General features: G+C 36.7%; 1 protein-coding gene across 8 annotated transcripts in view; it reads right to left on the reverse strand.

The window, feature by feature from the left end:
• Window positions 1-24,726, reverse strand: part of kif21b (kinesin family member 21B) — a 100,800-nt gene that overhangs the window by 31,674 nt on the left and 44,400 nt on the right. For 4 of the 8 annotated variants that reach the window (XM_051911619.1, XM_051911622.1, XM_051911616.1 and 1 more), the window contains exons 4-26: window positions 23,462-23,611; window positions 21,896-22,030; window positions 21,350-21,517; window positions 19,114-19,229; window positions 16,765-16,960; window positions 15,130-15,319; window positions 12,846-12,909; window positions 12,534-12,758; window positions 11,716-11,857; window positions 9,956-10,094; window positions 9,679-9,867; window positions 8,820-9,019; window positions 7,395-7,502; window positions 7,014-7,315; window positions 5,046-5,199; window positions 4,700-4,903; window positions 4,454-4,555; window positions 3,978-4,143; window positions 3,687-3,747; window positions 3,546-3,594; window positions 2,487-2,686; window positions 2,287-2,361; window positions 436-549 (exon numbers count right to left, since the gene is read on the reverse strand). In XM_051911619.1, coding sequence (XP_051767579.1) covers window positions 436-549; window positions 2,287-2,361; window positions 2,487-2,686; window positions 3,546-3,594; window positions 3,687-3,747; window positions 3,978-4,143; window positions 4,454-4,555; window positions 4,700-4,903; window positions 5,046-5,199; window positions 7,014-7,315; window positions 7,395-7,502; window positions 8,820-9,019; window positions 9,679-9,867; window positions 9,956-10,094; window positions 11,716-11,857; window positions 12,534-12,758; window positions 12,846-12,909; window positions 15,130-15,319; window positions 16,765-16,960; window positions 19,114-19,229; window positions 21,350-21,517; window positions 21,896-22,030; window positions 23,462-23,611 — 3,449 coding nt within the window. The remainder of the gene's footprint in view (window positions 1-435; window positions 550-2,286; window positions 2,362-2,486; window positions 2,687-3,545; window positions 3,595-3,686; window positions 3,748-3,977; window positions 4,144-4,453; window positions 4,556-4,699; window positions 4,904-5,045; window positions 5,200-7,013; window positions 7,316-7,394; window positions 7,503-8,819; window positions 9,020-9,678; window positions 9,868-9,955; window positions 10,095-11,715; window positions 11,858-12,533; window positions 12,759-12,845; window positions 12,910-15,129; window positions 15,320-16,764; window positions 16,961-19,113; window positions 19,230-21,349; window positions 21,518-21,895; window positions 22,031-23,461; window positions 23,612-24,726) is intronic. The other 4 variants (XM_051911617.1, XM_051911620.1, XM_051911621.1 and 1 more) reach the window with 2 other exon arrangements.

Here is a 24,726-nt window from a genome sequence, read left to right on the forward strand (position 1 = left end):
GGTGGAATAATTGGTTATCCTACCCTAATGTGCCCACTTGTGGTGTTATAATGAGAATTCACAGGAGCTGAAGAACTGACGGTAGCTTCTGCTGTCGGCTTTGAGTTATACTAACCATTCGACTGCAATTAGAGATCGATACTGCCGGCGGAACGCGCAGGGTTAATGCTGAGCTACCGAACTAGTGGATTAAAATACTGTAATAAAGCACTCAAAGTAACCTGACAGAAAGCAAAGTCATTTACTTATAGCTGAAGGAGAAAAAAATAGTGAGGTGGAAAAGGGAAACAGTTAAATAAACCTAGAGAACATTTGGGCGGTTGCAAAATTCCATGCTCGGGTACAATGAGGAGTTCGACCATATAAAGGGTCCAATTTTCTTACGTAACAAGATAGTTCATGCTGTGTGTGTGTGTGTGTTTGTGTTTGACTCACTTGTCGAGTGCCGAGCCCTGACTCTGGTTGCTTGTCAGGCGGGAAAAGACATTGCGGTCGTTACGTGTTCGGAGAGGAGGGGAAGAAGGAGGGGTGTAGCCTACATCTGGACTTCTGGCATAAAACACACACACACAAACACACACATACACACACACAAAGAGCATGCCTGATAAGATGAAAGAGTATAACATACAGAACACTGAAACTTAATAATTCTGAACATATCAATTGCTGCCCTGGTACACACTTCACCTTTAAAAGGATTAGTTCACTTTCAAATGAAAATTACCCCAAGATTTACTTCCCCTCAAGCCATCCTAGGTGTATATGACTCTCTTCTTTCTGATGAACACAATCGGAGTTATATTAATAAATATCCTGACGCATCCAAGCTTTATAATGGCAGTGAACGGGACTAACGAGTATGAAGCTCAAGTAAGTGCATCCATCCAAAGCAAAACGTATCCCACAGCTAGATATTTTACTTTATAACTTGTTAAATATGGATATACATTTCTTACACAAATGCATCGATTCACTTCAGAAGGTCTTTATTAACCCTCTGGAGCTGTATGGAGTATGTTTATGATGGATGGATGCACTTTCTTGAGCTTCAAACTCGTTGGTCCCGTTCACTGCCATTATAAAGCTTGGATGCGTCAGGATATTTATTAATATAACTCTGACTGTGTTCATCAGAAAGAAGAAAGTCATGTACTCCAAGGATGGCTTAAGGGTGAGTAAATCTTGGGGTAATTTTCATTTGAAAGTGAACTAATCCTTTAAGTATGTTAATTTTGTTGGTCTTCAGGTTATGTTCAGAATAGCATACTACCAAAACATGCTGTTTCATCTACTACCAAGTGACCGTTTTCCTATATTGTCAATTATAAGAGCCAATTTATATTTAAAGATATAGTTCATACATATCATAAAATGTTTGCAAATATTAAATAATTGGCTTTAATATTGTCATTATACTAACGGTCTAAGAAAATTATTAAAACACTATCTGAAAGAATATCTTTACTTTTAGATATATAAACCTGAAGGGAAACATTTTTCTATGACATTTTTGTGTCATCGTATTATTATTATTATTACTTTTTTTTTTTTGTTTATTTTCCTAAAGCAACAGGAAAGCCTCACACAAAGTTACAACAAAAATACAAACTAGGGGTGTGACGAGATCTCGTGGCGATATTAAAACATGAGGATCAATAAAACCATATGATAAATTCGCTTTTGATACTTCATTTGAACCAATTATTATTACTTCATTGTTTTTTATACATGTATTTTAAGTCATTTTAAAGGCTATTGTTCAGTTAGGTCTATTTTTATTACCACCAAAAACAAAAAACAACAAAAAAAACAAAAAAAACAATTTAATCGTCAAATTAATTGATCGATTACTCGATTAACAAAAAATCGTTAGTGACAGCCCCAGATTAGTTAGAACATTTCAAAATGCACCTGCATTGTTTTACATTTTGTGACTTCCAGTTGAATAAAAAACTATTTATCCAGTCATATATTTCGTCATTGAAGATTTCTTAAAAAGTGTAAAAATATTGTCTCGTGAGCTGAGTATATCGTCACACCCCTAATACAAACTATTCTTGAAAATATGTACATTGCAATATAAATACAACAATACTGAAAACTATGGCTGTCTATAGAATAAATTACATATTAATTTTGTGATTTCTGTCTAGTCTTTAGAAAGCAAAATGAAACTTTTATTTTTCTTTTACTCTGAATTGTTCTTCTGAAACTTTCCCAGGCCCCAGAACTTGCCTTGCATTTTAAAAACATTATTTGGCAGATTCCCACTGATGAACTTACCTGTATGGCTGGCCTCGGTCATATGACTGCCTCCTTGTTAAGGGAGATGTGTCAGACCCTCTGGACTGCCTTGGGCTGAAACATAAACATACAAACTGTGTCATATTCTATAAAAAACTGAATAATTGTGAAGAGACAGATTACAAAAAGGCTGATTACACCTTCCTATGTTCTATATAATGGATGCAATTTTCACTCACAAAGTGTGTCCTCGGACAGGCAGGCTGATGGTTCGAGACACCAGCTCTCTGTAATAGGGCTCTTTGAGGACCAGGCCGTTCTCATGGATCTCTGATAGAGAGGCCAGCGACTTAGTGATGCTCTTGGAGCTGAGGTCCAGAATAGGGCCCAAATACTCAGCTGACACCGCTTTCATTTGTGCAGATAGCCGAGGCTCAACCTGTGAGAGGATACGCAGTGAATATTTCAACAAAATACTACACTGCCACCTGCTGGTTATAACACACAGAACAGAAATGAGTGCTGCTGAGCCATTAAAAGGGATCCTTGATTATAATTTCACTTTTTTAACTTTAGTTAGTGTGTAATGTTGCTGTTTGAGCATAAGCAATGTCTATGCCAAAATTTACATAAATCCTGCCCCTGAGAACACGCAACAAAGGGGGTGAGGCCATGTCAGGCTGCTTTAGAGAAGAGGAAGAGTTGTTGTAGTAGAGTGTTGTTGTCATGCCGTCATTTTACGCCGGACTGCTTCACAATGCTGGATTTGCACAAAAGATTAACATGACGGCACATGCTAGTCGATGAGTTGAATCAACTCCACAGCAACTACAAAAATTTAACCATTCAGAAACGTTCAGTTTCATTCTAAAAGTTGTAACTTCTTCTGGAGTCTCTCCATCAGTGTCCGACTCCGGTTTGAACAATGTAAGGCTGAACACCGTTACTGACAATCTTTATTTTGGCTGCGTGAGATTCTCCAGCTTTGTTGTTGTTGAGCAACCGAAGCACGAGCTGTTAAAGCTCCGCCCTCTTCTGGAAAGGGGGTGGGGAGCAGCAGCTCATTTGCATTTAAAGGGACACACACAAAATGGTGTGTTTTTGCTCACACCCAAATAGGGGCAAATTTGACAAACTATAATAAATGATCTGTGGGGTATTTTGAGCTGAAACTTCACAGACACATTCTGGAGACACCAGAGACTTATATTACATCTTGTGAAAGGGGCATTATAGGTCCACTTTAATATTGTAATAGTATTTGATCAATGCAAAGACACCAAGTTAGAGTTGAGTACCTTCATCTTAAAGTCATCTTGACTCGCAGACAACTTCATTTGGGAGAAACTGTAGCAGAAAGACGAGCGGTGATGTTGAAATTGAAACAAACTTAGATTATTTCATGCTAAAGTATATGTGGATGTAGAAAGTAGTCATACCCGCCCTCTGACGCCTGACTGAACTCAGACACCTCCTCATCTGTGCTTGCATAGCCATTCTCTGAGGAACATATGAAACACCATAATTACAAAAAAGTGGAATGTACTTAAAAATAAAAACATCTCAGTTTATTTCTACATTACTACAGTATGTCAGTTTGTCAGCTGCACATACAAAAAGGAATAAGGAGGAATATTTCTTATTCCATGGTAGAAAAATGAAAAGAACACATTTTATCAAAAGTATTGTAAAAACGAAAAAAAAAAAAAAAAAATTAAGTGATTATTCACCTTGCTGGACGTTGTGGATTAGAGCGTGTAGCTCAGGGATACACTCCGCCTTTTCCCTTAGAGCATCCAGGATCATGTGATTTTGGGAAGAGCCAATCACATCCGTCTGCCGCAGCTGACCCTCCAGCAGGCGAATCTGAGCCTCTTTCTGAGCAACTTGCAAGCCCTATACACACAAACACACAAATACACTACTATTCAGAAGTCTGGGGTCGGTACGACTTTTTTATTGTTTCTAAATGAAGTCTCACCAAAGTTCAAAAATACAGAAAAAAAGACAATAATATTTTCTATTGCAATATATCATAAAATGTAATTTATTGCTGTGATCAAAGCTGAATTTTCAGCCTCATTACTCCAGTCTTCAGTGTCACATGATCCTTCAGAAACCATTTTAACCTTAATCTTGTATTACTCTGGATGACCCTAAATTATAACAACAAACATTTTCACTGGATTTGTCTGCCTGGACGGACCTTGTCAATAGAGGCTTTGAGGAAGTAGTCCAGGAGAGAACGAGCTTCAGCCAGCGAGCAGGAACTGATGACCACCGAGGTGTCCACTGAGTCCAGCTCATCCTAAAGTAACGATTTTACCAATTATAAAACACCCATAAGTAAATATAAGTGACTTGTGATTTGCAAATTGTGCAGATTCAATTACATACACGCAACCATATCGATGTTACAACAATAAGCAAGTCACAGTGAGAAGCCTGTTACCTTGGTCTCCTCAATCTGTACGATGGTGGCCTGGCAGTCTGACAGACTGTCGCTGATGTAGTCAATGTTGGCATTGAGAACCTCGATCTCCTCATTCATCTCCTGAAGCAGTCTCTCCTCCTCATCCTCTCTGAAGCCCTCGTTCAGTAACTTCTCTCTCTTGCGCAACAGCGCCTCCTGCTGCATGGACAGCTCCTCACGTTTCTGAAGCCACAGTACAACAAAGTTTGATCAATTAAATATCTGTGTTACACGCACAACAATCTTATACAACAAAGAGCACAGGGTTTCAGGAAGATCACCAAAACATGCTATTGTATAAAAGAAAAATAAATGCAACAATCACCTTAATGAGGCGATCCATATCAGCTTCTACGTTAGTGATGGTCATTCTCTGCATTACAATATCCATGATCCTCCTCTCCAGAGACTGCCACTTCTGACGGGCTGTCTTTGAAAAACTTGCGCTCGTACCCTTTCGCTGGAACTTTTTTCTGCTACTGAAAACAAATAGAGAAATACACTGAATTTAAATTGTACGGAAGCCCTGAACTGCATGGTGGGAAAAAATAAATCGTTATTTCGACATAACTCATTTTTGAGATATTAACTCGTTATTTCGACATAATATCTCGTTATTTTGAGATATTAAGTCATTCCGACATCTCGTTATTTCAACATAACTCATTATTTCAACATAATATCTCGTTATTTCGACATAACTCATTATTTCAACATAAGTTATTTCGAGATATTAAGTCTTTATTTCAACTCGTTAATATATATCATGTTTATCAAAGGATGCGCCAAATTCAACGTTCGAATCCGCCTTTTGCCGAGCTCACTCTTCTCTATTTTCCCATCACATATCACATCAGAAGTGCATTTATTTTCAATAAAAATGAAAATAATGTTCTACAAGTGGAAATAAACTGTCTAACGAGTGTGTAATAAAGTGTTTATTGGGTAGGGTTAGTGGTAGGTGTTGGGTGGGTTTTTATTCTCCCAATAAGGCAGCATCCATTTAATAATTTTAATAAATATAATCATTTACAGTGCAAATAGCTGTAGATGCTATTTACACTGAGTGAAAATAGCGATACATTCTATTTACTCTAAGTGACGATAGCAGCATTTTCTCTTTCAATATTAGCCACTAGAGGGCAGAATAAGACAGGGAATCAATTAGGTTAATTAGGGAATAAATAAAGGTTAGCCTGGCATGAATGCAAATTCCCATGATAAACCTCTTGGATTTTGTAGCACCAACTTGTAACAGTGGCTCAACATAATTACAATGCGCTCTTTAAATGATTCCCTGTCTTATTCTGCCCTCTAGTGGTTAATATTGAAAGAGAAAATGCTGCTATCGTCACTTAGTGTAAATAGAATGTATTGCTATTTTCACTTATGTCGAAATAACGAGATAAGTTTTCTTTTTTTCCCTCCCTACTATAAGTTTTCCTTCTTTTTTTTCCACCATGCGGTTCAGGTCAGGGCTTCCCTAAAATTGGAATGCAAACACATTTTTCTTAATAAATATCTTCGAAACCCTTAGTCCGATTGAGACAAAACCACCAGAAAATTCGGAAACATTGGTCATTGGCTATGCGTTGAAGCCCAAATGCCAAAATTTTGATAGTAAGTGGCAAAAAAATGCAATCAAAGTTATGCATGGGTCATTTTTTATGTACTCATACACATACATGTCTATAAATCCTAAACAAAATGAGATATTACCACCAAATTTGACACACTTATTTATGGGCACACTCTGAGGACATACAAAAAAAAAGTGGTGGGATTGTGCCTGTTGGGGGCATTATAACTGAACAACATATTAAATTGCCACTAACTAAAACGCTATATTTTACTTCTTGTTGCTTCTTTTTGCTTGGCCCCTTAATGACTGCTTGCAGCTATATTAGTATTATTATTATTATTATTATTTTAAATATTTTTATAATAATGTTATAACGTTCAAAAGTATCAAATGTGACAGTAAAGACATTTATAATGTTACAAAAGATTTCCACTTCAAATAAATGTTGTTTATTTGCAGCAGCACAACTGTTTTCAACATTGATTAATAATCAGAAATGTTTCTTGAGCAGCAAATCAGCATATTAGAATGATTTCTGAAGGATCATGTGACTGAAGACTGGAGCAATGATGCTGAAAATTCAGCTTTGATCACAGGAATAAATTACATTTTAAAATATATTCAAATAGAAATTGTAATAATATTTCACAATATTACTGTTTTTACTTCGTTGAAAGCACTGATTGAGTCATGGATGTGTGACTCACTGACCTGGCCAGGCTTCCTCCAGTCCCATGGGTCTCGTTCTCTCCCAGGTATCCATTTAGTTTGGTATTCCACTGCCGTATGATGCTGGAAACTGAGCGTGTAGAGTCCAGTACAGAGGGGGGTGTTGTGATACTGGTGGTCAGCTCTGCTCCGGAGTCCACGCTGGTGAGTCTGCGGGCTACGCGTCCGGCCACACGCTCCGACATTGGTTTGGCCAGCCGCCTCAGAGCCGTCACTTCCTGCGTCTTCCTCCGCAACACGATCTCCTGCTGACGCTTCTGGGACTCCAAAGAACGGATCTGATACTGATGGAGCATGAAGAGCGAGAGTAAATACTTTATACACCATGATAAACAACCCTTTTTAATTGTTAATCAGACAAACCTCTTGTCGTCGCTGCTCTTTCTTCAGTTGTGCGATTTCTCTGTTCCTCTTCGCCTCGATCACCCTCCTCCTTTGCTGCTCCTCCTTCATCTGCTTCATTAGCGCCACCTATAGGTGGAATGACAAACAAGCACTGTGAGAAACACTACTAAACACAGCAGTGTCTAATGGTTTAAAAAAAAGGAATTAGTAGTCCAGTGTTCCAGTTTGTGGCCCAAATCATAGTACATTTCCATTTTAATGTTGCATATGAATAATATTAAGCTATTTAGGATTTTTAAATCAATTGTGTGTACAAATATCTGAACTTTTGGCAGGATTGTCAAATAAGTGAAAATAGAGGTGTTAAAATTTTGGCTGCACTTATTTGTGGCTCATTCATCACGCTGGAACGTGACAGTCAAGTCAAGCACACTGCATTATATGACAGACTTATTCCATATAGTGTTCTTTTTTCGTATAATGCACATTTTACAAAAGTTTGGGAAGTTTAAGATTTTGTAATGTTTTTTTTGTTGTTTGTTTTTTGCAAGAAGTCCCTTCTGCTCAACAAGGCTGCATTTATTTGATCAAAAACACAGTAAAAAATAATACTGTGAAATATTATTACAATTAAATAACTGTTTTCTATGTGAATATATTTTAATATGTAATTTATTCCTGATCAAAGCTGAATTTTCAGCATCATTACTCCAGTCTTCAGTGTCACATGACCCTTCAGAAATCATTCTAATATGCTGATTTGATGCTCAAGAAACATTCCTTATTATTATCAATGTTGAAAATAATTTTTAAACCATGATATATATTTTATATATATATATATATATATATATATATATATATATATTTTTTTTTTTTTTCTTCTTCCTTTTTCCTTTTCTTTCTGGATTCTTTGATAAAGTTCAAAAGAGCATTTATTTTAGATAGAAATCTTCTGTAACATTATAAATGTCTTTACTGTCACTTTTGATCAATTTAATGCATCCATGCTGAATAAATGTTCATCAAAAAAAATAAAAATAAAATAAAATAAAAAAATATATAATTGTAGTGACCCCAAAATTTTAAACGATAGTGTATCTAGGTCTAGCCACTTTTCCAAAGCTGGTACATCTCACAACATGCTCAAAAGTAAGCACTTTTCCCATTACCAGCATGCATATTTTTAGTATACATTATAAGTATGCAAACTGGGACACAGTCTATGCTTAAGGGATCAGCTACTTTCATCAAAAAAATTCTACTCTCATGGGAAAAGTGGTGCTTTTTTAATTACAGTCTTAAAACAAAAAGCTGGCACTGTGTTCAATTACAGTCAGTTATCTCTATAGTTGATAACACTATTGAAACATTGAGGTGTTTTTCTCCTGATGGCCTCAAGGGGGCAGTGTGTTTCTAAAAATAAAGCTCTCCAGCTCTCACCTTTGCTCTCTTCATCTCAGCCACCTCAGACTGCAGTTTCTTGAGCTCTCTCTCGTAGCGGCTCTGGTTCTTCAGCAGGCGAGCGTGTTCCTTCTGAGCGGCCTGCAGCTTCAGCAGGTCTCTGTTCATCTCCTTCAGACGCTTCTCGTAGTCCGATTTGATTTTACTGGCTTTCTCTTCAGTGTAGTTCTCCATGGACACTAAAATCACAAAGAATAAATGTTTACTGGGATTATCAAAGTGCCTTAATATACCTATTTATACAACACAAATATTACTCATTAACGTTCGAAGAACACTGCTGTAATATGTTATTGTTGGAATATTAAGGTCGCATTTGTTGAAATATTAAGGTCTGTTTTCTGCTGCCAAAGCAAATCCACTTTGATGAGATTAATACGGTAAAAACGACGGCATCATTACTGTTCGTATCACTGTGTGTCAAGTGCTGAGGAAGAGCTGAGATTCAGATATGCTAACGGGCTTTGGTTTCGGACACGCACTGTAAGCGGTCGACCAATCACAACAGACTGGGCCATCTGACCAATCAGAGCAGAGCAAGTTATCGGAAAGGCGGGGCTTAGAGAGACCGAGCTGATGCGGCAGTGGATATTATGAGAAAATTAAAGTGTTTTTTGACCTTGAATGAATGTAAACCTGTTTTAGGAGATGCCAAAACAATATAAGGAATCTTTAAAAATAGCATAATAGTGGAACTTTAAATATTGCCATTTTGTCCTGAAATACCAGTTTTATTCTTGTAATTTTGACTTTATTCTCATAAAACACTGCCAAATTGCAAAAATCACCCAAATACATCATAAATGAGAAAAATAGTGTGAATGTGGCAGACGCTCACTGAGGTTGTGCAGCACGCGGTCTCTCTCCAGCTGTGTGTCTCTGATCTTGTTCTGAAGCAGGATCAGTTTCTCCTCATACTGGCTCTTCAGCGTGAGGAGCCGCCGCTGGCTGTTCTCCAGCTCATCGATGAGCCTCTGCTTGATCTCGATCTCGCACGTCAGGTCTGCAAGATCGGCCTGCAAGTTCACTGAGAGAGGAGGAGCCACAGGTTAAAAGGTTAGTGTGAATGAAAGGGACTGATTGGACGTTTGTAAAAAATGCATCCCAGAATGCACCTTTCTCATCCGAGTCAGAGTCAGAATCCACCAGGCTTTCGTCGCTGTCAAACTCTTCCTCCTCCCTGGTCTCCTCTTCCTCATCCTCATCACAGCCGCTCTCCTCGTGATCATCCTCCAGAAGAGGATACATGCCATCCTGCATAGGGTGAAAATAAAACCGAGCATTAAAGGATTAGTTCACTTCAGGATTCAAATTTCCTGATAATTTACTCACCCCCAAGATGTTTATGACTTTCTTTCTTCAGTCGAAAAGAAATTAAGGTTTTTGAGGAAAACATTCCAGGATTTTTCTCCATATAGTGGACTTCACTGGGGTTCAACGGGTTGAAGGTCCAAACTGCAGTTTCGCAGAGCAGTGCAAGAGGAGCATTTGTGGTTAAAAAGTATATACATTTTTATTTTTATTTTTAGAAAATGGCAGATCGTTTCGCTAGATAAGACCCTTATTCCTCGTCTGGGCTCATGTAGAGCCCTTTGAAGCTGCACTGAAACTGAAATTTGGACCTTCAACCCGTTGGTAGCCGTTGAAGTCCAATATATGGAGAAAAATCCTGGAATGTTTTCCTCAAAAACCATCATTTCTTTTCGACTGAAGAAAGAAAGTCATAAACATCTTGGATGACATGGGGGTGAGTAAATTATCAGGAAATTCTGAAGTGAACTAATCCTTTAAATATATACACAGAAGTCTCTTCTGCTCACCAAGGCTGCATTTATTTGATCAAAAATACAGAAAAAACTAACATTGTGAAATTTTATTACAATTTAAAATAAAGTTTTTCTATTTTAATATACTTTAAAACAATTTATTTCTGTGAGTCAAAGCTGAATTTTTAGCATTATTACTCCAGTCTTCAGTTTCACATGAGCCTTCAGAAATCATTCTAATATGCTTCATATATATTTAATATACAGTAATTACGCCTACTGAATTCCAACTCAAAAATTTTACAGCTCTATTCTTGCAATATTACGACTTAATATTTTAAAAAAGAAAGTCACACAGCAGTGTGTTGTTATATTACAACTTTATTCATGTCATTTTGATTTTTAACTTATAAAACACTGATGTATAACCTTTATTCTTTAATATCATGACTTATTTAAATAAAAACTTTATTATTGCAGTATTATGACTATGCTTAAACACTGCTGTACCACTTTATTTGTATAATATTATGACTTTACTCTAAAACAAAAAATACTGACATATATGAATTTTCCCCTCTAACTATTATGACTTAATTCCTGCAATATATAACTTTTTCTTGAAATACTTCAACTTTATATTATTCAACAATATTACGGCTTTATTCTCATTAAATACTGGTATATGACATATTATTCCTGCAATGAGATTTTATTCTTGACATTTTACAACTTTATTTCAAGACTAACGTTTTTAAGTGATTTTTTTTTCTTAAAATATTAAGGTTTTATTCTTGTAATATTACAGCTTTATTGCCATTAAATTCTGCTGTGTGAATTTTTTTCCTGAAATATGAATTTTATTCTTGATATTTTATTGCCACACCCCTTTTTTTTACAAAACATTACAATTTCATTCATTTTGTCTTTATTCTCATAAAATATTGCCATCAAAAATTATTCTTGCATTATTACCACTTTATTCTTTATTCTATTGTGACTTTCTCATAACATCACGCATTCATTCTCATAAAACACTGTCATGCAACTTCATCCATCACAACTTTCTTAGACCAGTTTCCATACGATGAATAAACCTCCTCTCTCACCTCTTCAGGTTCATTATCAGAGTCTCCATCTCCATTTTCTCGTCTCTCTTCATTTTCTCTGCTCAGCCCATTCTCGCTCTTTTCTCCATTTTCTTGAGGATGAAGTTTGGCTCTCTTCTTCAAACCCTTTTCTTTCTCAGGACTAAAAAAAAGAGAGACAATGGTGAACTATCATTAACATTTCAATAGACAATCGACAGACTGACAGATGTAATCAATACAGCATTCATCACATAATCTCACACATAAAATAATGGATCAGGCCATAATTCTGACAATACCACCAACATCTGATGCAAACGTCATTTAATAGTCATGTAATCGTACCACAGGGACTCATGCAGAGGAGAGATTTATCCTGGCACTTCTGCTTTTTACCCTTTGCCAGCTGAGACTTCTAGTAGTAATTCTGTAATGTTGGGTTCACAAATTACCCATGGCCTCTCTCCCATTACAGCCACATTAGAGCGGGACGTTCCTGTAGTCATATTCATTATGACAGACAATTTACCGAGAGATACTTGTATCTGTGCCAACCTGCTGTCCTTAGTTTGAGTCGGTCGAGACATACTGGCACACAGACAAACAAAGAGATAAATCTAATTCTGCCACATTTTACAGCCTCTTATTGGCTCAGGGCAAGCATATTAAAGTCTTCCGAATACACAATCAATCTAATGCTAAGAAAAATGAAAAAAAAAAAAATGAAATAAAACAATAAAATAAATAATAAAGTATAATAAATAAAATAAAATGTAAATAAATAAATCATACATATGCACACATGTACAGACACTCGGTTGCTCCTCAGGCCTCACCTCTTCCTCCTCTGATTTCTCTCTTTCTTCTTTAGCCTCTCCACATCTAATTTGGCCTGACGAATCACATCGGTCATCTCTGCATCCATGGAAACAGAGGGGGAGGAGCCTAGAGCGTGTGCTGGAGTGGACGGGTGGGAGGCCGGGTATGAAGAGCGCGCGGAGAGGCGAGACAAACTGCGCCTCAGAGACTCGTTCATGGCCTCACTCTCCAGCAGCTTAGACCTGAGAGAGACAAAGAGAGAGAGTTGAGTCATTGTTTTTTATTGCTATGATAAATCCAAAATACAAAAGTGTCACTTCAATTGTTACCTCAGCTCTTCAATTTCTCGAATGTAGTTCTGAATTAGATTGCCAATCTCCTCATTCGTTTCACCTGCACAAAGAGTGATAGATTTATTTAGCATAGAAGAAATGACAAGAAAGAATGACGTTTGTTTGTTTTTTAACTCCACGCCAGCTTCTTTGGCTGTTTTCATTGCAAAAACTATACTTTAAGTTACTAAAATTTAAAATAGAATATTTTTTTTTTTTTTGTTAAAAACCTTTTCAAGGGTATCAACAAAATAAAACAATTTTCTCAGAGGAGTACAAATAATACAATCTCAAGAAATAATTAAATATTGTATGGAGGCCTTCAGTGGCCAATTAAACTAGTTAAGATGAGTTACATACAGGCTAACTAATACCCTGCTATTTTGCCATTTATAGCTACTAGATCTGGGTCGTATAGCTTAAAAAACAATATATTTCTTCTCTAATAGTTTTTACATGAATAACAATACTCAGTAAGCAGAAACATTTACCAACATAAAATTTTACTAACACAATTCAAAGGCCGTGACACACCAAGCCGACTTCAAGCCGACAAAAACTGACAGTGTTGTCGCCTCGCAACGACTGCGTCTCGGCCAAAAAGACTACAGCTGACTGTCAACCAGCACGTGTGATCTGCGCCTGCGTGTAAGGAACTGTCTAGATTAGCTGGTATCAATCTATATTCGTCATTCAAAAAGGCAAACCGAAACTAGGACTGCAGATATACAAACCATAAACAAAGCAGCGCTTGCTTACAATTTCGAATGTCAATCATGCTGATCACTTTCTTCATTCCAGGCGGCTCATGTTGTTTTGAAAATGTTCGCACATTGGAACACTAAGGTAAGATGACATAAAATTATAACAGCCTTCTTGCTTTCATCACATTTTCATGCACTGATTTATTCTCATTCGCCAAGCGATCTCTCTCACCGACGGCCCGACGCCGATTCAACGTGCTGAATTGGGTGAACTGCCGTGACCTGAGCCCGACTTGAGTCGACGTGTGGAACACACCGCAAAAACTAGCCTATCAGACACTAGTCCAATGGCCCGACGGTCGGCTTGGTGTGTCACGGCCCTAAAGCATGCAAAGTGGGGACTCTGTGATGTGAACATTTCAAAGTAATTCAAATGAAAAACAAATGGAAATAAGCAGTTCGACAGAATGGATTCAAAGAAAAAAAAGAAAGAAAAAAAAACCTGTACTTCTCAACTATTTTTATTTCTGAGGTTTAAAGTCGAGTTCACGCCATGTCAGAATTACCCTAATTATGAGATATCAACTTTTAAAAAGCATAGTACAGTAGAACCCGTAATTACAACTTGTAAACAATTTTCTGAGAGCTACCACCTGAATGCTGCAACTTCATGTGGAAAACACTCATAATGGCTTTAGCAGTAAAATGTAGTGAAGAAGTTATTTCATATTTCTATTAAAGTCTCCCTGTAGTCAATAATTTTATCCCTTAAAACTCATCTTTGATCACCAAAATTACATATTTAAACATTTTTTCCTGCGAAAAAAACTCTTCATGCCTTTAAATAACTTGAATCATAATCAACACGCTTGTTTTATTCAGTATATGTGGATCAATAAATATGATAATTAGCCCCGCCTCCACTTGCTCACACCAGCTCAGAGATCCACTCGGTCAACTTACTGAGGTAAACACAATGGTATCACTCTTTACAATGTCAGATTCATAACAGTAATTAATATGATTAGCCTTTTGCTTGACTATGTTATCAAACAGCTAATAATGTGTTGCAAATGTTACACAAACCATGTTCCCATTCGCCATCTGAGTCAGACAGCTGTCTTCTAATATTCCAAGTCCTTAGAAACGTTTTTAACAACTCATCATAACATCGTAATTTACATTATACACCCGTTATATGGCTAAATCTACCCAATTTTTCATATCAACACAACAGAAAAAAATACCGGGATAACCTGGCTTCTTTTGAGACTCCCCTGCTTCATAGTTATAGTTAATGATATGCTAAAGCCCACCGGCACGTTGACATGATTGGTTACAAGGTAGTTTGTGATGTAAGAAACACTATCGATTTCAAACCGCGTTTTTGAAACTGTCTTTAGATCACTGCAGTTTTAAGGAGAAAATTCTCACCAATGGTGTCGACTGATGAATTTGAGAACATGGTTTGTCTTTAAAGGATATTAAAAACACCACATAGACATATAAACAACATTAAAAACTTGATTTTCTCCACAGGGGGTCTTAAACACATAATGCAATGTTAATGCCCTCACCAGTCTTGGTGAGCAGCAGGTTGACTCCGTTGGTGAGCAGCTGGGTGACTCGAGTGTTGAGGTGGTCGATGGTTTCCTGCATGGCTTTGACCCGCATACGCAGAGTATCATTCTCTTTCTGGAGCATCGAGTTCTCCTGAAACAGATCGCTAAACCCCTCGGATCCATCGTCACAGGCCACTCGCTTTCCCTGAAAGAAACCCAAAGAGCAAAAGACTGAGCAACGGAAAACTAGGCGCTGACCTCATCCTACCCTAGCAACAGACCCCCAATCCTTTCGTACGCGGTCTCTCTGTCAGGACGGCTCAACTCTCTCAACGCCATCACAGCTAATCGCTAACTTCTTCCAGAGGCCGTTTATCATCCAGGTCAGGCTGAGGCGCTAAGCTACTGCTACGCTCCATTAACTCCAGCGAGATCCCATGAGCTCAACCATGTTATCATGACCCACAAGCCCACCGCTCAGGCTTCCTCATCTCCTGGACTTATTACATAAACAGCTAGAGCTCCAACTGGGTGGCAGTGAAGGAAAGAGAAGAAATAAGTGTAGACATGAAAGAGTATCACCAGACTCACTATCTACTGTAAGTTCTCCATTTGATTTAGTAAAAGAGGAAGTAATTGTTTAGCTGCTTGATGATACTTTTTATGTCAGCTCGAATTGTTTCCTCTCTAGTAAAATAAACAATAAGATATCTTGACATTTAAAGTCAATTCTGTCACTCTAAACTGGTTCCCGCTGCCTATAACATCCTGGCATGTGTCATACGTCTGCCATCCTAATAACTCAAGCGAGTTGGTACTTCTGTCGCCCAAAAATGAAAAATCTGTCATCACTCTCAGCCCATATATCCTCTCGAAAGCAAAAATTGAGATTTGAGAGATATGACGGAGGGCAACATGATCTCACGAGTGTGAATTTGTACGATCTTGCTCGAAAACTTATGTTTTGTTGGTCAACCGTCACCATGAAGGTTCACCCCTACAACTAACCCTAAAGAGTGTGAGTAGATCATACAAAAAAATGTATGAAAGAGATATGAATTCACAACTAACTCCTAGTGACTCATAGTTTTAACTACAAATGTTTTTTACCTACAAACATCTTCAAGTAAAATCTTATGAATTAGATGATTTGTAGGTAAACTGTCACCATGAAGGTCCACCCCTAAACCTACCCTTCAAAAGGTTTGAGTAGAGATAAAAGAGATCATTCGAATGATCATTGATGAATTCGCAACCAATGCATGATGACATTTTACATACAAAATACATAGACATGCTATTTGTAGATAAAACGCCACCATGAAGGTCTACCTGCTGGATGACTCTGCTGGATGAGGGCCAGATTTTCAGCTAATGATGACCTTTTTTCTGGCTGTTCCTCATTCAAATGACTTTAGCACACAAGTAGTATGAACTACTTTTGAGTATTTTATTTTGTAATTTTAGCAGCTTGACAGCCTCAGTGCCAATTCACTCTCATTGTTTGGAAATGAACAGTCAAGACATTCTACAAAACATCTTTTTTTTTTTCCACAGAAGAACAATTTATGTTATGGGGGTGAGTAAATTATGACAGAATTTTCATTATGGAGTGAATTATCCCACAGCCTTCCAGGTCCTCCTCCTCACCGCTTTGTACTCCATTAACTCCATCTGAAGGCGTGCGATCTCTGCTCGTAAGGCGCTGATCTGCTGACTGGTTTTATCCTGGTTCATGATCACTTTGTTCTTGATGTTGCGAGCGCGGTTGGCGTACTTCAGAGTGTTCAGGGTCTCCATGAAGTCACGGTCAGAAGGGCTCACGCAGGCAATCATCACAGTCCGACTACATACATAGACACACAGCACAAGAAGACAGGAATTCATAAGGGTCTTTGAGATCTTTCACAGACAAACACACAAGACAGAATGATAAAACACACAAACAGATGGCAGATAAACACAAACGCTGCCCGCATATTTTGGTGGATGCGGCTGGGACTGAGCGCCACTGTCTGCAGTCCCTCATGTTTAATTCAATCAACTCCCCCTCTGAACCCACATCATAAGAATATATGGGCAGCCTGTGCCGTCCACTGTGGGCTGAGTGACCCAACACTGCGCTTCCACGCAGACTGATGCAGTGCACTGTAAGCATGCATTAACCTTCAAGACACAATGACTGCACTGTGCGCAGCAATGTTTACAAGTGCACGAACCATCCGAGGCTAGTAAACAAAGAGCGCAAGACCAACTGTTTCAACAACTTAAAGCTTTCAAGATAGAGTTTCTTTTAGTGAATAAATATTGGAAATAATTAGGGCTGTTATTTTGAAGTTAAAGTACTTATTAACTAATTAATTCATTATTTAAAAATACATATTAAAATATTTTTTTTTAATTATAAAATAAATGTATTTAATTACAGATACAGATTATTTGCATGCCCCCTGACTTATATAAATTCTGTACTAATTACGGCTGTCAATTTAATGTTAATTTACTGAGATTAATTATTTGAAAATACAGTAAAAAAAAAGTTAAAATATATAGCAAATACATAAAATATAATATTTTAAAAAATTATCCCAATTAATCATGCACTCTGACTTGTGTAAATTCTGAAGTAATTAGGGCTGACAAAGTTAATTTACAGAGACTAATTTTTTCAAAATACATATTAATAATTTAAAAAAAAAGTTATAAATATATATATATATATATATATATATATATATATATAAATAAATAAATAAAATTAAATATATTTTTTAAAAAGGTTCTCAATTAATCATGTCACCTGACACCTAAATTTCGAAATAATTTGGGCTGAAAATTGAATGTTAATACATATTAAGTTTATAAATATAAAATTAAATATTTACAAAATGATCATATGATCATATGCATGAAATTAATCATGCCCCCTGACAATATAAATTCTATAGTAAGTCATTTTCCTAAAAATAATGAATTATTTAATGTAAATAAAAGCAATAAACCCAACATAATAAAAATAGAAGTAGGGATGGTCTCTATAGTATTTATAATTTATCTTAATTTATTAATAATATATTATATTATATTCTAAAATATATTATATATTAAATAATATATAACATATATATAACATATACATTATATATATATATATATATATATATATATATATTATATATATATACACACACACACACACACACACATATATATATATTTTTTTTTTATTATACAATATATTATAAAAATATATTATATATTTTATTATATAATATATATAATAAAAATATATATTTTATACATTATAAATATATATTATTTTTATTATATATTATATATTATATAATAACATTTTAATAATAAAATATAATATATAATAAAACATAACATATGACAATAAAGTCATGTTGCTATTTTTGTGGGGACTAAAAGCTACATAAAGAGACTGAACAATGTCTTATTTCACATACAACAATAACAACAAAAACGGTGTCTTGTGAGAAGGTGTGGTATAATAATTATAATGATCATATTCTAAAAACAACAGAAGTCAATGGGAGGTCCAACAAAACTAACAAAGCTTTCTTCAGTACAACCTGAATAACTGCATAGCTTAATAAAAGGACTACATGATGTCTTTGCATCTAAAAATGTTGAGAATTAGGGGTAGAGTTAACCTACAGTAATTATAATTAGCTTAATTGAAGAACAATGGTTGCCTAGTATGATACATAAACACATGTGTATGCGTACGAGTCAAATGAAGTATACTTTGCAAGGCTGTGCGTTCGACTGTGCGCATACGGGCTTTAGCCTAAACAATTATAAAGATGTGTATATGGGTTATAACTTGTGGCGAGAGATTGCCCAGGGACTGGAAGTTGTTGTAATGCATATGTGTTGACCGCCTGTGCACGAGTACACGCTATACGTACAACTGTGCAGTATACTTTGGGCTTTATGGTGTTTAAGTGTGTATACACGTGTATCAGACGTTACCTGTTTCCTCCCAGCGAGTCCTGCAGCAGGCGTGTGAGTTTGGAGTCTCTGTAAGGCACATGACCCGCCTTCTTACTCTGATCTCCCAATGCACTGATCACATTACCCAGGGCCAGCTGCCAAACACACACACACACACACACACACACACACACACACACACAGAGAGAGAGACCCGGTCACACTCCATCGCATGCTGCTATCTAAGATTAAAAGCTTTTAAATAGCTTCTCTTACAAATGAGTAACTAGGCTCTAAAACAATAGAGCTCTATTCAGCTCAGAACAATGGCACTTCTTGGCTTTGCTCCAGGCTTTAGTTCTTCTTCAGATCTCTCTCACAATGAAATTACCTCGACTTCCCTTCATCTACTCTGACAACTACTCGAACCCAGCAGTAATGAATCTAGGAGGAGGCACAACTAATGCCATATGAATATCACACCATAGTTAACATGAAAAAACTTGACTCAGCTAAAAGGACCTTCACAATTATGATAATGAAGTCTAGGTATTTTCAAAATCCCTGACAAAGCCAGTTTTGTGGTGTTGGGGTGTTGGATTATATATATATATATATATATATTTGTGGTCAGAATTATTGTCACCCTTGGTAAATATGATCAAAGATGACTGTAAAAATAAATCTGCATTGTTTATCCTTTTGATCCTTAATTCATAAAATTAGAAAAAAAAATCTAACATTTCATTGACGGAAAAAAATTGAAAGTGGGAAAAAAAAAAAAAAAAAAAAAAAAAAAAAATATCACATTATGAAATAAATGTTTTTCTCCAAAACTTGTTGGCCACAATTATTGGCACCCCTAGAATTTTTTATGAGTAAAATATTTCTAAAGTATATTCCCATTCATATTTACATTTTTTTTTAGCACACCAGGGTGATCATGAACATGAAATTGTCCAGCCATGACTTCCTGTTCCACAGGAGTATAAACATGAGGTAACACAAAGGCCAAATACCCGTAATCATTCATCACAATGAGTAAAACCAAAGAATATAGTTCTGATGTGCAGCAAAAGATTGTTGAGCTTCACAAAATAGAAAGTGGCTGTAAGAAAATAGCTGAAGCACTGAAAATCCCCATTTCCACTAATCAGGGTAATAATTAAGAAGTTCCAGGCAACTAAAGATGTTACAAATCTGCCTGGAAGAGGACGTATATCTAAATCGTCCTAATGCGTGGTGAGGAGCAAAGTTTGAGTGGCAAAGACTCTCCAAGGATCACAGCTGGAGAACTGCAGAGATTAGTTGAGTCTTGAGTCTCAGAAATCCTAAAAAAAATTATCAAACAGCACCTACATCACCAAAAGTTGTTCGGGAAGGTTTCAAGAAAAATCCTCTGCTCTCAACCAGAAACAATCTCCAGCATATTCAGTTGTCAGACAAGACTGGAACTTCAAACGGGACCGGCTTCTATGGTCAGATGAAACTAAAAAAGAGCTTTTGGGCAGCAAACCCACCAGATGGGTTTGGTGCACACATGGATAAAAAGTGCCCCATGCCCACGGTTAAATATACTGCTGGATCTTTAATGTTGTGGGCCTATTTTTCTGCTGGAGGTCCTGGACATCTTGTTCAGATACACAGTATCATGGATTCTATCAAATACCAACAGATAAAAAATCAAAACCTGACCGCTTCTGCTAGAAATCCAATAATGGGCCGTGATTGGATCTTCCATCAGGACAATGATCCAAAACAAACATCAAAACCTGAGCACAAAATGAAGCTTCTGCCATGGCTGTCACAGTCCCCTGACATGAACCCAAAAGAAAATGAGTGGAGTGAACTGAAGAGAAGCAGCACCAACATGGAGCTGGGAATCTGAAGGATCTGGAGAGATTCTGCATGAAGGAATGGTCTCTGATCTCTTTGTCAGGTGTTCTCCAAACTCATCAGGCATTATAGGTGAAGGAGGTTGCAAAAAGTATTGAATAAAATGGGTGCCAATAACTGTGGACAACATTTCATAATGTGATTTTTGTCGACAGAAGTAAATAAAAAAAAAAAATACAAATAAAAATCTTGCATTCTGCCTGTGAAAGACTGAAAAACAGCCGCTAGGACATTCTGCTAGTTAACTGTACTTGAATTTCACAGAAAAATAACATCATTGTTTCGAGCAGCAAAGTGTTGCGAATCACCCTCGGATGACAGAATCTCATTTTAGGATGACCTATCCCTATTATAGTTGGGATTGGAAGTGTCTGCGTACCAGGCCACAGTTGATAGAGATGCCCTCTCTCGCTCTCTCTCCCGTGGCTCCTGTGCGTTTGAGACGCTCCGATCCCGCCAGGTCCACAAAGTGAAACTTGGCAGTGAGCGTCTCATACTCGGGCTGAGAAATGGGACTATCAGATACACCGTTCATCTCTCCATTCACCTGGAGTGAGAGAGGGAAGAGTTAAGACAGCTTTAAGCTACTAACACAAGCATCTTCTTAAATTATGTGTGCAGTCTTCAACGTTCCTGCATTTTCCTTTTGCGCTGACATGTTCAGTGTTGACGTTTCTAATGCCAGTGGTTTTATATAATTACTTTGCTTTGTACCGCAGCAGTCTGATTTTTAATACTTTAAAACATACGACCTGCTTAAACTTGCTAACGGCTTTGTAATCCAGTAGTTTAAGCTTACAACTCTCAACATGATGTATGCAGCTTTAATTAATATTCACATGTGCTGTCAGTTGGTCTTGGCAAGCAGTGCTTGTTTTCTAAAGCTGCTGATGCTCGTGTGTTGATGTCTCTGACAGGGCCTTACCAGCTGAGGCTGCGGACACACTCTCATCTGGCAGAGGTGGATGGTAAAGATGGCATGAGAGCGGGAGCTCTGGGCGTTCATCTGCGTGCTGGCGGTGGTGCGGGACAGAGCGCCCAGCTTCAGACACTGCAGGAGCTGAGGAGAACGTACAGTACAGCAGGTGTGAGGGTGACAAACACTGACAGGAATATCTACTGCTCTGTTCATTCTAGTCACAAAAGCTTTTTATTGACTAGCTCAAGTCATCTTAATAAGAGCCATTTAAAACAAATAAACATGACGTAAACAATAAAACTATATTTGCATAGCTTTTAACTACAGTAATGCGTCGTGTTTCTGAGTGAAAGCAAAAATTCAATGGGGTGAAGCTGTCACAGTAGTTATAAAAACAATGCAGCTTTTCCAGCAACAAACTACTACTTCCAATGTGTTTCTTTTTAACACTGATGTTTAAATAATAATAATAATAATAATAATAATATTGCAAAAATCCTAGTCGTCATCTATATTAACAATTAATTAAACAATATATAATATATAACATAACATATACTACTACAACTACTGCTATTAATAATAATGATAATAATAATGTTTAACATATTACTATTAGTTCTAGTATTCATATATTGTATATCAAATATTATTTGTTGTTTATTATTAACAACATTACACTTATATATATATATATATATATATATATATATATATATACACACATACACACACACACACACACACAAACATACACCGCAATTACTATTAATTTTAATAATATTTAATATTATATCAGTTGTTATTTTAGTATTATTGTTATTATTTTAGTAGTAGTAGTATAGTAGTATTCATCTTCTGTATTAAATATTAATTGTTAACAGCAATATTTAATATATAATATATACTACTACTACTACTACTAATAATAATAATAATAATTAACATCATATTACTATTAGTATAATATATTAAATATTGTTGTTTATTATTACCAACAATAATATATATATATATATATATATATATATATATATATATATATTTTATAATATTATATTATTTGTACTATTATTAAACATTATTATTATTGTTATTAATAATAATGCTTGTTTACATAAGATGCTTGGGGTGTCATTTGTATAATGCTTTTTGCAGTGATAAAATATTAATTACAATAATACATAATTACAAAATTATAATATAATTATATTAATAATAAGTTATAAGTTTGTCACTGTGTTTTCAAAGTAATTATATGAAATTATGGTGTTTTCTACTTTTATTGTTGGTTTAATAGTAGTTAGCTTGACTACAGTTTTAACTACTAGCTTGTAGCAAGATTAGCTGCAGTTTTAAGATTATATATTACTGGGTTAAAATTATTTTTCTCCATTTGCATAGTGGGAAAATTTTAATCATCATTTAATACACAGCATTATATTTTTTTTTACAATGGCGTACACTGATGAACCGTGTACAAGATATTTTTAAGAAACAAAAAACTGTCAATTTTATTTCAAATGACTAGATAACGAGGCTGGACGAGGTCGCAGCGGACAGATAGCTGACCTCCTCCTCTGAGCTGACCAGCCGTGAGGTCACTCCTGTGGTGTAGATCCCTCCGCTCCCATCCTCATGGATCTTAATGTTGGACTTCCTGTTTCGAGCCTCTGGATCACGTGCGCTGTCAAACAGGTCCAGGATCTCCTCGTTATAGAGCTGCAGGACAAATACACACACTCTGTGACCTTCAGAGAGCAAAGGTCAAAAGGTCAGAGCCCCGCATGTTTGACCTCGGGAAGCCCAGAGACCACACAAGCTGATGAACAAGGAAATGATGAATAATGATAGCGCAATTCACAACAGCAAGACTGCAACTGAAGACAGAATGAAAAAAGAGAAAGAAGCGAATGGGGCTTTTCCCAGCTTCCCTCACTTGGGGAAGTGACACAATGAGAGTCTTAATAAAATCAATTTAGGGTTCAAAACAATAAATCAAACTGCTAACGTAGAAAAATAATGTACAAAGTGCACAAAAGAGTTCTGGAAAGGACGAGACTAATGAAATAAGGGCATCTTAATGCCCTATTAAAGCCACCCCGGGGGACGCCGTCCGTTCACAGCCACAGGACGCAAGACAAATCTGTCGAGTCCTTCCCCACGATGAGCCGCCTTTCTGCTGAACAAACAGCAGCCTGTGCCAGACAGCAAGCGGCACGGATCGTTAAAACGTCCTGTTACAGGTTTAAACTCATTACCTAAGCCAGGTCTTTACGCGAGGAAGGGGGTAATCGGTTTACAGCTACACTGCTGTCTGCGCACCCTGGCAGCTGAACGCCTCCTCCTCGCCTGATGTCGGCGCTAATGACTGATATCGAATATGGGCTTGCGAGGGGGTTTTCTCCATGTCATCAAGAGCAGTTCCCTCTCAGTCACATTCGTTATGAGACGATGAAGCCCAGATAAATGGAGTCAAGACACTGGGACTCCAGCCATCTGCCAACATGCCCAATACACACTGTAAAAATGATTACTGAAGATGGATAAAAGGTAAATGCAGTATGTTTTACAAGGAAAATATTAGTTTAGTCACTCCACCTAGTTTATTGACTGCTATTAGTATGCCATTCATGGCTTTATCTCCTACAAGAGTGTGAACATTGAGCTTTCTAGGCACCATCTGAACATTAAAAGGGTTAGATCACCCAAAAATGAAAATTATCCCATGATTTACTCACCTTCAAGCCATCCTAGGTGTATATGACATTCTTCTTTCAGGCAAACACAATCAGAGTTATATTAAAAAATATTCTGGCTCTTCCAAGCTTTATAAT

Source organism: Ctenopharyngodon idella, chromosome 11 (genome assembly GCF_019924925.1).
Source record: "Ctenopharyngodon idella isolate HZGC_01 chromosome 11, HZGC01, whole genome shotgun sequence".
Taxonomy (NCBI): domain Eukaryota; kingdom Metazoa; phylum Chordata; class Actinopteri; order Cypriniformes; family Xenocyprididae; genus Ctenopharyngodon; species Ctenopharyngodon idella.